The 13,193-nt window shown below is 37.3% G+C and overlaps 2 protein-coding genes across 3 annotated transcripts; both read right to left on the bottom strand.

The window, feature by feature from the left end:
* Nucleotides 1–676: 676 nt before the first annotated feature.
* On the bottom strand, nucleotides 677–2,358 carry LOC122039920 (WRKY transcription factor 71-like). Its single transcript, XM_042599334.1, has 3 exons — nucleotides 1,804–2,358; nucleotides 1,338–1,481; nucleotides 677–1,223 (listed from the first exon to the last, which is right to left on the bottom strand). The coding sequence occupies exons 1-3, from the start codon at nucleotides 2,244–2,246 to the stop codon at nucleotides 851–853; spliced, it is 960 nt and encodes a 319-aa protein (XP_042455268.1). The 5' UTR covers nucleotides 2,247–2,358; the 3' UTR covers nucleotides 677–850.
* Nucleotides 2,359–4,853: 2,495 nt separating this feature from the next.
* Nucleotides 4,854–8,969, bottom strand: LOC122042013 (persulfide dioxygenase ETHE1 homolog, mitochondrial-like). 2 transcript variants are annotated; one of them, XM_042601923.1, is made up of 9 exons: nucleotides 8,615–8,967; nucleotides 7,414–7,542; nucleotides 7,162–7,269; nucleotides 5,994–6,128; nucleotides 5,571–5,612; nucleotides 5,415–5,474; nucleotides 5,294–5,347; nucleotides 5,183–5,207; nucleotides 4,854–5,088 (listed from the first exon to the last, which is right to left on the bottom strand). In XM_042601923.1, the coding sequence occupies exons 1-9, from the start codon at nucleotides 8,939–8,941 to the stop codon at nucleotides 5,000–5,002; spliced, it is 969 nt and encodes a 322-aa protein (XP_042457857.1). In that variant the 5' UTR covers nucleotides 8,942–8,967; the 3' UTR covers nucleotides 4,854–4,999. The 2 variants fall into 2 exon arrangements, with proteins under 2 accessions (XP_042457857.1, XP_042457858.1); XM_042601924.1 differs by lacking the exon at nucleotides 7,162–7,269 and having other exon boundaries at nucleotides 8,615–8,969.
* Nucleotides 8,970–13,193: the final 4,224 nt, after the last annotated feature.

Below are 13,193 nucleotides of genomic sequence, written 5' to 3'. Positions count from 1 at the left end.
GGGAATGCACATACCTCGGCCCGGGCGGGGAAGCCCGGCTCGTGCTCGGATGGAATTGCGCCTTATTGTTCTGCGGCCCGTCTACCCGGCCATAGACTCTTTTACCTTGAGCGTCGGAAACCCGACCCCTGGTCAGGCTGTCTTTCGTCCGGTTCGGGGATCCTTGGCCGGATGTCCGGTCAACCAGATGCTTGGGCGGTCCGCCGGTCCGCTTGGCGTGATATCTGTCCGCTCGGCGTGACATCTGTCCGCTCGGCCTGACCTTGGGGTTGACCCTCTTGACCATTGACCTCCACGTGTCGTTGACCTCCTGCCAACTAGGGTCCCCCGTTCTTACCAACGGATCAATAATATTTCTACAATTCAAATTTAGGAATATGTACGAGTCACTTAAATTCCTTTTGATGAAAAAAAACTATAAAATATTCTTATATATATTATTTCAAATCCAATATATACTAATTAATATATATTTCATTCTCTAGATATCTGGATGTGTTACATTCTGAGCTGAGCCAAAGGAGGCATATATGCTTAAGAATATTTATAATCAGACCTGATTGTGTTATTAGTTAGTATATCCCCTTGCATGATACATTCATATTCTGAACTAATATATACTCAAATTGAAGATGTACATATATATACACACACACACCCACAAACACAAACGGCATGCAAATTAAATCATCAAAATACCATAAGATAAAGCAAATCCAATGTACAACAAAAGTAGAAATCATAATTAATTAAGTTGATATCTATCTAACAACTAGATACAACTGGATCAGACTAGCTAGCTAGCTACCTCCATGCACTGGAGGTGCATAAGTTACTACATTATGATCATCTACATGTCATGTTGAATATTGCCATGAAAGAGGGAATTAGGAAGTAGATCTTGCAGGAGATCATAGTCAGTACTGCATTGAAGATGTTGCAGAGAAGGCGGTAGGTTTGCTAGATACAAACTAGGGCTTGTGCTCGTACCCTGCAGCAGTGCCGAATTACTGCCCAGCTGAGACAGTTGCTGCATCGCTAAGAAGCTTGTGGTCGCCGGCGCCAGAGGAGGAGCGAAGAGGTGTGCGCCGCCTCTGAGGGTTGTTGGGCAGTGATGAGTGTGCTTCCCCTCGTAGGTTGTTATCACAACTGTGGGATCTTGATGGCTTCTCTCCACCCTCTTCTTCACCGGGCACTTCTGACTCGTGCAACGGTAGTAGCTCCTGCATGCATGCATAATTGTACTAGTGCTCTAAAATTAAGGGATTTATCAAGGGAATTAAAACAGCTAGCACTTATTTGATCAGTGATAGATAATTAATAATTATATAATTAACCTTGGGAAAGGGCTGTTCTTGACTGCTTTTTGGCCATATTTCCTCCAACGGTAGCCATCTTCTAAATGATCCACCTCACTCTGTGTGACAAATGCATAACGAGGTTCCCTTTGCCTTTTCGCTCCTTTCTCCTTCGCCTTGTTCCTGTATTAATTATTTAGTCAAATTTGATGAGACGTAGGATTCATAAAATTAACTTTCTCGTAATCATGCCCAGAATACGAATTATCTTTTAATTATTTCATCTAGTGTAGAATTAATTAAAGGAAGCTTTGAACCCTAGTAGCTACTAGTTTTTAAGGAGGAGGAATTTGTATGATACATTAATTTGGTTCATCTTGATTCACCTGTTTGTGTGTATATATCTAAGTTATAATTATCTTTTTTAGAGAAATAATCTGATGATATACAACTAAAACAAACATGGCTAGCTTGTAATTAATTTAAAGCATAATTAACAACTCACGGTTTCTTGGAGTTGGACATATCACTCTCTTGATCTGCTTCCCCTGCACTCACTAATTGCTTCTCCACCTCCTCTTCCTCTTCCTTCCCAGCTTCCTGCGTCTTCTTGAATCGTTCTAGGTCTTCCTCTCCAGCCACCTCGGTAGAAGACGAGGTCGTCGTCGACGAGTGCTGCGTCATCGTACCTCCGCCGCCGCCGGAAACGACGACCGGCTGCTTAGAGTTGTATAAATAATTACCAGCATTTTCAACACCAAACGCCGCCGAATCGCCGGAGACTCTGTAATTGCTACCGAAAGGAGAAAATCTAGCGAGAGGAGATGAGAAACACTGCTCCGGACTGGCGGCGCCTCCGTGAGCTGGATTCTGGTAGATGAGCGCCGACAGCTCGTCATGGAACATGAACTGACCGTTCTCCCACTCTCCATGAACGCCACCGGCCATCGCGAGATGAGAAATTAGTGTAATTTGTGGAGGGAGGAGATTGACGGATGGAGTGCGGCTGCTGGATCTCTACGCTGGTGCAAAGACGAGAGATGGATTGAAGAAGAAGCAAAAGAAGAGAAACTGAAGTCTTCTCCGTGTACAAGTAAACCTCTTTATGCTTTTTTTTTTTAATATTTCTTTCAATATTAAAAAAAAAAAGAAATTACACGTCAGCGGCGATCTAAACGCAAGTGTGGAAGTGATCGGCCGCGATCTAGCCGTGAGCAACCGGCTATCTCCGGTCGCTCGGAGAGAACGAGCGCCCCGATTATTGGCCGCGTCGACCGACGCGTGCCAACGAGGAAAAAGGCACCGGCATTTGACAGCGGCGCAGCACGTGACCTCGGCGTTGACCCATCGACGCGTGGTCTCCGATGCGGAGACGGCGTAGCCATCGTCCGAAGGAATCGTCGCCGTGGAGACCGTCAGATCAGAATCAAGCGGCTAATGGAGGACATGATCGGACGGCGGTTCGAGATACGAGAGCGCGTCAAACTGGCGGTCTGAGTTGGCATGTGACTCGCCCGGCAGAATCTGTCGGGCCGGCAGGTCGGTGACCGGTCTCGGTTCACACTAAGAAATTCTGGTCAATTATTTGCCAAAAACGTTTTATAAATTAAAAGGGTGGGATGAGGTTTGACTACGTGGGAAACTAATTAGTAAGATCAGGCTTACGCTCCATAAGATCTTTAATTTTATAATTTCCAACCGCCTAATCTAATCGAATGGTGCGTATCTAACGATATATCTATATATATGTATGCATGCAACTACTCCCATTATTAGATTGACCGGAATATACTGTTTCTAATTTAACTATGACTTATTGTTGACAGCACAACGCTAAATGTATCAGCACAATCTAAATTAATTAGTAAAGGTCACTGTACATAATATAGCTTAGGATTGAGTATTAGGTTAGTGGTTGCTGCCTAAGATCTGATACAAATTGTTTAAAATGTTTTCTTTTTACCATCTTGCTCTCGTTGATCATGTCATAGAATAGTTGATGGCAAAGTTCCATCATGAAAGTATGAACTAATCTAGACATTGACCATTATGACTAGACCCAACCCTTAGCAACCTAATCTCAACTAACCTTTTATTCTTCGATATTCCTCATTATTAGCCAATAGATGATCACAGTCCCCCTCCCAAAAAACTAATAGATGATAGTGACTGAAATTATGAGCATTAAAATGATTGCCCCTTGATTAATTATCACATGGTGATCGATAATTGATCGATTGGAGTTGGAGCTTGCTTGTTGTGGTGAGCTTGCTTGCCAAAGTGGTCAACATATTTATGGGAACGGCCGCCTAATTATAATATATATGGTTTGTACAGATGACGTAGTAATTATTAATGTGACGGCGTTGAATGATTAGATATTTAAGATAAATTGGGTATTATATAAAAAAAGGAGACTATTAACAAATGTATATATTGCCTGCATGAGATTGTTGACCGAGTGTGTAGACGACGACGCACTGTGAGTAGCCACGTACACGTCTCCATCGCCCAGTACACATTTGTTAATTACTGCAACGTAATGAAGAAGACGAAGGCTGGCTTAATTCCTTCATCTGTTCTTAACTCTGATGAATGAAGTGTAATCTGATGAAACATGCAATTAAACTGACGAATCTACTGCAGTTAATTAGGAAGGTTGAAAAATGGGTGTCGAAATATGTGTGGTTAAGGGTTAATTCTGAGGGTTGAATAAATAACTATAATTAATGCAGAGGTAGATGGTGAGGCTCCAGTCCCCATAATAAATGCGTTTGACTTTGCTGCATTGTTCAAAAGGCAGATGGGCAATTGGTGGTGTTCTTTTTCGTTCTTTAAATAAAAGGTGGAAACTTTCCAGTCAAACTCTCGGGTCGGCTGTGTTCACACGCTACGGATGATCGGACGGACGCTGTGATTATTCTTATCGAGCTGCAAATAAACTGCGAGAGGAAAAGGAAGAAAGCTTGCCCTGTGCGTTAATTTGTCCTTTAATTTACTCAGAATCTGATTGCTTTTCGAGGATTAGGAGTTTGTCTCTGTCAGCTTTTTTTTGGTTGGAACTGATAAGGATTGCTCTGTTTGAATATTTTTTTTTTTACTTTATTTCATTGGCATTATATGTCTGTTGTCACATCCGGAAGCAATCGAGTAGTGCAAGAACACTTGCAACTGGATTCAATGGAGAATGAGGCAATGACCGACGATCTGCTGAGTTAGAATTATTCCTGAACATGTTGGTGTTTAGCCACTGAAAGAAAGAAAGAATGCGAGCAAGGGCAACATAAAAAGGAACCTAATCGAGAACCAATTAGTGTGAATGGATAAACTGATAATGGAAGACAACCAGATCGAGAGTATTCCCTTGTCATAGCTGGAAGTCACATTCTCAACCAATTTATAATTATCGAGGCTGTGGTCTTTCAGAAAAATCGAAAGTGTAGAACAGTCTGTATAAAGGTGAAAAGTTCAGGAAATGGTTTGATATTTCATATAGATGGACTATTGACTGATGATATATATTATTTACTTCGTCACCGGGCAGTACAATTCCAATGGAACAAAACTAAACCGATTCAATTTACGCATTGCATTTATTCATAGTAATCTACAAAGTTTTATTGAGAATAATTATGCAAAGAGACATCACATGTTTGCATTCTCCATCTCTCTTTGAATCTCATCAGGTTTTTAGATGATGTCTAGGATTTCGTAGTTGCATCCTGAAGCCCACAAGCCATGTTAGCTGGAACCGCAATATCTATCATCTTAGGATAAGTCAATTTTAGATCTGTGCGTGGAAAGAAAAAAGTCACAGAATTAAACTAAAAAATTATGCTAAAGGAACTGGATATAACTCCACAAGTAGATCATAAACCCCTCACCTTCCATGATGCTTTTGAAGGTTTCCTTCAAACACAAAAAAAGGCAGATAAAACAGTTATTGCAAATGATTAAGTTAACCTCAATTGAACAAGGGATTGGGGGAAAAAAACCTCATCCTTTGTTAGTCGAGGGTTGTAGAGCAGCTCCTCCCCAACTGTACTAACCTGGATGCCAGAAGGTGTATTAATAGATAATGAAGATCAAAGAAATGAAGTATGTGCTATTGCTTACGGTGAAGCCTTTGTAGTCGTGAGCAGGATAGATGAGGGTGTCCTTTGGCAATGTGAATATCTGAGATGGTCGAGAATAATTTTCAGTGAACTGATAGTACATAAAGCAACAATCCATCTGATATGCCACATGAATATTAGTATATTAGTTTCTTGCCTGTGAATGCACTGATTGGTAGAGCTGGTGAGAACTTCCACCCTGTCAGATGAAACAAGGAAATTGAGCTCAAGGTCATCTTCAATTATCTTCTAACAAAGAAAAGGTATTGTTCAACAATGTCAAAGTCATCAGTCTTTTTTACAATTTTTACTTTAATTTTGGATTTCCTTCTTTTCTTTCTTACAACATTTATCTTGATCAATTCAACTCAGTCACCATGCTGATTTTAGAAACTATTATAAGAGAGCATGATGAATGTAGCAGCCGCTAGAAAACTCAGAGTACGTCTAGTTGCTCTAATAGTGCAGTTCATGGTTATCCCTTTTGAACGACATGAGTGAATAAACAAAGTTACCTGCCACTTATTCATAGATAATTGACTTGCTTTCAGAACAAAGAAAACAAAAAAATAAGTAGAACCTGAAAATCTGTCCTTCCACATCCATGAATCAACAGCGTGTCACCAGTGAAAGCTATCCTTGGATGAGGTTGATCAGGTCCATCTCCTGTTACATATGTAACACAACCCACCGTATGACCAGGAGTTGCACGCACCTGGAACGTAAAATTTTAAGATAATCTTTTCCGGACAGAATAAAGCTAAATTTCTACGCCCTAATATCGTATAAATTCATATAGGTCCAGAAGGACCCTAACTAGGATGCAATCCAAGAACATGCTTTGCTGTTATGATTTATATCCAACCAAGCAGGTAAGAGCAATCTTTAAGAAATTTGCGTCTGCATTGACTCTCTTGTAAAATTCAAATTACTCTTGAGGTCATTGACTATCATGAAAGCATCTCTATACACAATAACCAGACAAGATCAACTAACTGCAATATAATATTCACTTATATTCCATAAATGATTGACTAGTCTCAGCAATCTATAGAGCAATTGTAGCAGAAACAAGTCACTTTAGATCAGCCATAGCAACAGAGCACCCTGCTAAAGGTAACCAACACATGGACATCTATAATAAGTCACAGAAACAAAAGTTAACCAATTCTAACCACTTGACACCAATTAATCAAATAGTAACTATAATTTGTTGCTTGATGATCTCAATAGCAAGAGTTTATTTCACTGATATTAGCCAATCCATATTTCTGACTCTTCAATAGTCAAACTACGCGATTTGGAATATCCCATCAAAAGTTCACTGCATTAACTACCAAAACCTAATGAAAATGAAATTCTAGATAGCTGCTGATGAACTGTTAATTATGTGTCTGCTATTAACATCATGGAAGTGGATTGTAACAACTTAACAAGGCTCAAATCTCATGCTTCCTTGACTTTATTCATATCCACTTCTTAGTCCTTAAAGAATACTTAGGCTGCTGTAGACCACAAGCATCAAGTGGAAATTTCAGGAATAAGCTGAGAGAATAAAAGGTTACATACAAAACACCTGAATTCTATGCAAGACCCAAGCCACATGCAAACAGAAGAATGAGATAACAATGTCCAATACAAAAATGTGCAAGAGATATGGACTAGAAACAAGCCATATGCTAAAAAGAACCAACAAAAGTTTAGAAGTTGAAAGTCTACTCATCTGCTCAATACCAAGAACTTCCTACCTCCAGAAAAAGGCCACCAAAATATATTTTATCAGCATGATCAACCAAATGATCTGCTTGTGCAGTGCTTGCTTTAGATATCACAGACTTTACTCCAGGCATCTTTTTCTGTAAGGTATTTAGTCACTCAATATTTAAGTTGGAAATTTGATGACATGTTTATTATGAAAATCAATAACACAAGTATTTTGATGCTGCCATATGAACTGAAAAAAAAAGCTCAAGTATATAAGTTTATGAACAATAGCTTACCTTTATCAAACCTGTACCTGTCACATGATCAGCATGCACATGAGTATTCATAGCATAGATAAGTTTCAAACCCAGTTCTTTAACAAGATTTGTATCTCTATCCACTGTTTTGTCTACCGGATCAACCAGCTACATAAATAAATGAAACCATTCAGTAATATGTGTGATTTAAATCAATTTGAAGCAAATATTTAACTGTTAATGACAAAACAAAAGATTTTCCTTGTAGAAGGTTGGGTTAACAAAATGCAAAGGCATGATGGAAGCAAACACATGGATACACGAAAACAATCTACACATCAAACTGAATAGACAAGGTCAAATATGGTTGGAAGATTAGCTTATTTGAATGTAGATACATGGGGCTTGCCCAAAAAACTATTTTCAAAAAAAAAAAAAAAGGTCAACTCAGCTAACTATCTGATATGCTATTTAATATAACAAATCACAAACTAGATAAGCCAATACATTATATTAGCAACGGCAACAAGTTCAATGTGTTATGTATCACTTAAAGCAACAAAAAAGGAGTATCTGTTTAGTGTTAATTCATTCCATCGTTAAGACCTGCATGTATCATCACTTAATTTGTGTGCATCAAAGCAGATGCATGAAAACAAAGCAAAAATTTAGAGAAGAATGATATGTAGAATAACTGAAACATGAAAGTTAGTGTAAACTCATTGAAAATTGGCATCTCTAATCATCGAAAGAAATATTGGTATGATAGGTAATACATCAAAGAAAATAGATGAAAGTTTTTATCATATGGCTCATGGCATCTGAAATTTTGTATTTTTAGAAGCAATTATCCATTTATCAAAACTTTGCCATTCCTGATTAATCTTCATCCCCCATTGTATTGCCCAAATTAGCAAAAATGAATAATTACTCATACAGAATATTCAATATCTGCACACACATATCGGTCACTATGATCACAGGCAAAAATAAAATCTTTGACTAAAATGTGAGTATTTGCCAACCAAGAAGATTTAAAATGAGAATGGTAATAAAAAACACAAATTTTGAGGACTCTTTCACTATAATTGACACAAAGTCTTACAAAAGGTGAGCTCACAATTCCAAAATAAACATCCAAATCACCCAAGCAGTGAAAAGATAAACCAAAGGAAACGATAAAGCACCGGATCAAACAAACTCATAATAGAACAAGGGAGGGTTCGAGAAAGGGCGTCACCACAGCAGGCTTGTCCGGGTGTGCGAGATCGGCGAGGAGGTAAGTATATGTGGACGACTCCTTCTCGAATAGTTGCCGGAGAAGAAGCCTGGAGGGCGACGCGGCGGCGGCGCTGTAGGCAGCCATAGCGCGGAGGCCGAGGGGAGCGAGGCGAGAGGTCTTGATGGCAGCCTTATAAGAGGAGAGGAAGGCGGAGGTGGAGGAGAGGAGGCGATGAGATCGAAGCAGGAGCATTTTACCACGAACGGGACGAGGAAGAGGACGAGGAGGAACAAAATGGGCGGAGGAGTTCAGTGGCGATGACGTTGATGGACGAATAAGGAACATAAACAAACGGGAATAGTGATGGAATGGATGAACTTTGAATATTCATTTTCACGATGGTAAGGCGTTATTAAATCATAAATTTATAAAATTTAATAAGGGTTGAATTACCATCTATGATACTTAGTTTCGATTTTTTCATTTACTCCCTTCCTTCAAATAATGAGTAACGTATCAGGGAGATATGATGAGCATGGTGAATATTCATTTTGCTAAAAAAAAATATAAGAAAATAATATTAAAAAATTTATTAATGATATTATTCTCGTTTATCCTTTTTTCCCCTAAATTTATAATTTAAATATATAAATTTTGGTATACCCAAACACAAATATTATTAAATACTTTAATATATTTCTAGATTGATTCGTCAATGGTTATATCATTTGTTAATGAACCATTTGATATGTGCACTCCCTAAAGATCATGGAAAGAGAGCTAAAATGGTGTCGGGATGAATTTTGACAAGTTATTTTGACCCTTAAGTTATGATTTACTTAAGGTAGTATATGATGAAATTGAAAGGAGAGTCCTAAATCTTTTCCACTTAATCCTCTTTATGATTTATATAATTGTCAAAAGAATATCTTCATGTCAAATGCTACGCTGCGTACTTCTCTATTAGACACTACATCATCCTCATATGAATAAGTGAGGGAACTAGATTCTATATTCGTAGAGATGGATCGGGCTATAGCCCAATCCTTCCTAGACCTTCCCTAATTTCCTCCATCATCGCCTGCCAAGACAAGGGAGAAGACGAAGGGGAAAGAAGAAAAAGAGGGTATATTATAAATGATTTAATATCAAGGTGGAGCTAAGATATTGATTCAGTATAGAAAAATTATTACTATCGTCAACGGACATGTTACAGAAGTCGCCTCCTAGGTCCAATTTCAATAACAGGCACGACAATAGTAACTGAAGTTCTCAGCTTCGTAAGTTGCGACATTATGGTCTGATTGGGCAGTGACTGACTTCGGTTCATAAATCACAACGAGGTCATAAATCAAATATCTATAATTAAAATTTAGCTATTAAATTTAACTTGAAAGTAAATTTTAAAAGAATGAAAAAGCCAACACCATCTTTGTTTAGAAGAAAAGATGGAGGAAGTAGACACGTAACTTGCTATGGAGTGCGGATTGTGGAGGCCCGGATGAGGACGGGCGTGTGTGGATACGAAATTTAATTAGGACAATGATCATCCTCATATAGCGCACAGATGCACCCATGATGCATCTTCTCTCCTTGAAAACTAAAAGATTAGTATTAATCTGCTAGAGCCCCAAATAGGTGAGACTTTCCATGATAGTTTTCAACAATACGGGGAGATTTTCATAGACATTGGCATAAGTACATAATAAAATTTTTTTGAATTATATATGTAGAGTGTTGTTAGAAATTAGAATGATCAAGTAAGTTCTTGTTTCAATGAGATGTAAGTTTGAGGCTTTTGTTTATTATATATTTTAGTTTAATTTGGTGGTACACTTTTTGTAATAATGGAAATTGTAGCTAGATTTATCACGAGGAGCCTCATGTACGGAAACAACGAAAAAACAAATGGCAAAAGACTTGTGCTTCATCAATATAAAATAATAGTACACCTTGATCTGATCTCTCAAATTGCTTACTGATCTTGTTTGAAAGTGTGAGGTTAGAAAATTAGGGATAGGGCAGCTCAATTGATTGAATGAAGATCTTGTTCTTTTACAAAACAAATTGAGTTAGGGAAGGGGTTCTTAGTATTAGTCATCCGACACTTAAGTTAGAAACAATAGTAAGAAAAAGAAATCGAGAATAATAGAGACAAAGATCAATCTTACTTTCTTCATACTTTGCATATTCTTTTATACTTAGTGACCCCTCGTCTTCTCCTGCCCCAACATCACCACTTTCACTGGGCCAATAGCATCAATGTGACATGGATACAGATTTCAGTCTTTACAAGAATGGTCAACCACACGCCAGTCCCTTGTATACAGGTTGAGTCACAAGCGTGCCAGGGTCTAGTAGGAATGGTAACGGGGCAGGGCGGGACGGGGCGGGGCGGGGACGGGTTTATCATCCCCATCCCCGTCCCCATCCTCGTCCCCATCCCCATCCCCATACCCGATTTTTTCTAATCGGGGAATCCCCGAACCCGGCCCCGGGGATTAAATCCCTATTCCCACCCCCATCCCCAATTTTTTTATTGGAGAATCCGATCCCCGCCCCGACCCCGACCCCGACTCCATCCCCGATTTTAGAAAAAAAAAAATATTATATCAACTTATTTTCATTGTATTCTATTCATCCTATTTTCTTGAAAATAATCGAAAAAAATAAATAATTCGGTAATGCGATAGATTCTCAAAACACCACCAATTCACAACAATATTTTCACAAAAGTATCGATGAAACTGTCTACAACAAAAGTTATCTCCTCACAAGAATAACGACTCCAGTTGTCCAAAATCAATAGGCACACTATTTCCTTCATGCAAATATCAAAAAACATCATAGTCATTATTCACAATTAAATAAAGAAAATATGAGTATTTTAAATATCAAAATATATTACAAAGATTAAACAATTACAATGTAAAGAATTGTTTGGGAAAAAAATGTCCAGCTTAGTGATTATACAAAATGTTTATACCATCAAAAAAACACCATCACCAGCTGTTATAAAAAACATGCGCCCAAAAAGAATTAGGAAAATCATCTGATTTACTTTCAAGTCATAACTTGCTTAATCCATGCCCAATGACAAATCCTTATCTGAAGTTTTGCACAAAAATGAAATCTTCATATCCACCAAAATATCTGAGTTAATATGAATTAATCTGAATTCTTCATATTTTGTTTATCCACAAAATATGAAGAATCGACAATCAGAAAATGCAAAAAATAAGAAGATTTGACTAGCTTCAAGAGCAAGAATTTCGAGAGGATACAGCAGTCCTAGAGGCAATTGTCATTGATTCATTTTACAGAGAAACAAAAGAATCTTCTCAGAAAATAATCGAGCTAAAAGAATGTAGATTCAATAAAAAAAATGCAAAGTGCCTCTTTCTCTAGTATTTGAAAGCAGTTAGAACAAGAATTAATTTCACTATGTTTCGATAGTTAAGAGAATTAAATAGCAATATTACATCTGCAATTTAAAGCAAATTAGATCTGCTAGAGGAATTACTTTAAATTTGTGAATCAGTTTAAAGTGTACCATAATCAATTAAGAAAAATGAAACATTAGTAAAAAGACATGAGAGTTAGCTTTTGTACATACTGATATTTATCTTCTCGTTCTCACTTTCTTCTTTTAGCATGCATATAATATATTTTTAACATAATCACTCATATTCAACATTGTTAGAGATTAGATAATATTTAAGAATGGTTAACAAATTTTACATAGCGATGTAGAACTAAGAGGTAAAGTATCATTTCTCCATTTCACTCACTCCCTTTTAACATGCTAATTTCTAACAATATAAATCAAGCACCGTGTATAGTACCTGTACATGACCCCCTATAGGAAAAAGTTTTCAGATCATGCTCTCGATAATGAGGACATCAAATATGTGAGTATACTGCACTATATTTGATCATTAGTACATATCGACATCATCATACAATATTCTTGGTTGTTAACTGAATCTAACACCATATTAAGTTACAAAAGACAACCTAGTCCAATCGAAAATGAAGGCACTTACTTGGGAATCACTTGGTATTCAAGCAAACTAAATTATCCTCGCTATGTGGGTGTAAGCGCCTCTATTGGAGTCCTTGATCTGATCCAGTTTTTGAAATCTATTTCTGCATAAATGTTGACAGGGAATTTGAATGAGATTAAATTTATCACATTGACCAACAAAAGCAAATAATAGAAACTATCACATTGTTCAACAAAAGCAAATAGAAAAAAAAGACATAAATTATAGAGTTACTATATATGACCATTACATTAAATTCTAACATTCTATGGAGTTACTATCTGTGACTGTGCGTGACAATGACTCCGGCTCCTACAAAATAATAAGACATATAGAAAAAAGATTAATTAAATTTTAAACACTTTAATATAATAATAAAAATAACTTACCTCTATATCAGCATCATTGTCAAACTTTTGATCACTTGAAATTGTAGAATCTAATAAGATAAAATGAATAACAAATATTATAATGAAAACGAATAAAGAAATAGAAACAATTTCATTTGAAAACTATTTAATACCTTGAATTTCACTTCATAACCAATCTCG

The sequence above is a fragment of the Zingiber officinale genome, chromosome 2A (genome assembly GCF_018446385.1).
Source record: "Zingiber officinale cultivar Zhangliang chromosome 2A, Zo_v1.1, whole genome shotgun sequence".
NCBI lineage: Eukaryota > Viridiplantae > Streptophyta > Magnoliopsida > Zingiberales > Zingiberaceae > Zingiber > Zingiber officinale.
Note: the sequence above shows the minus strand (reverse complement) of the source record. Positions and strands in the feature narration are given on the sequence as shown.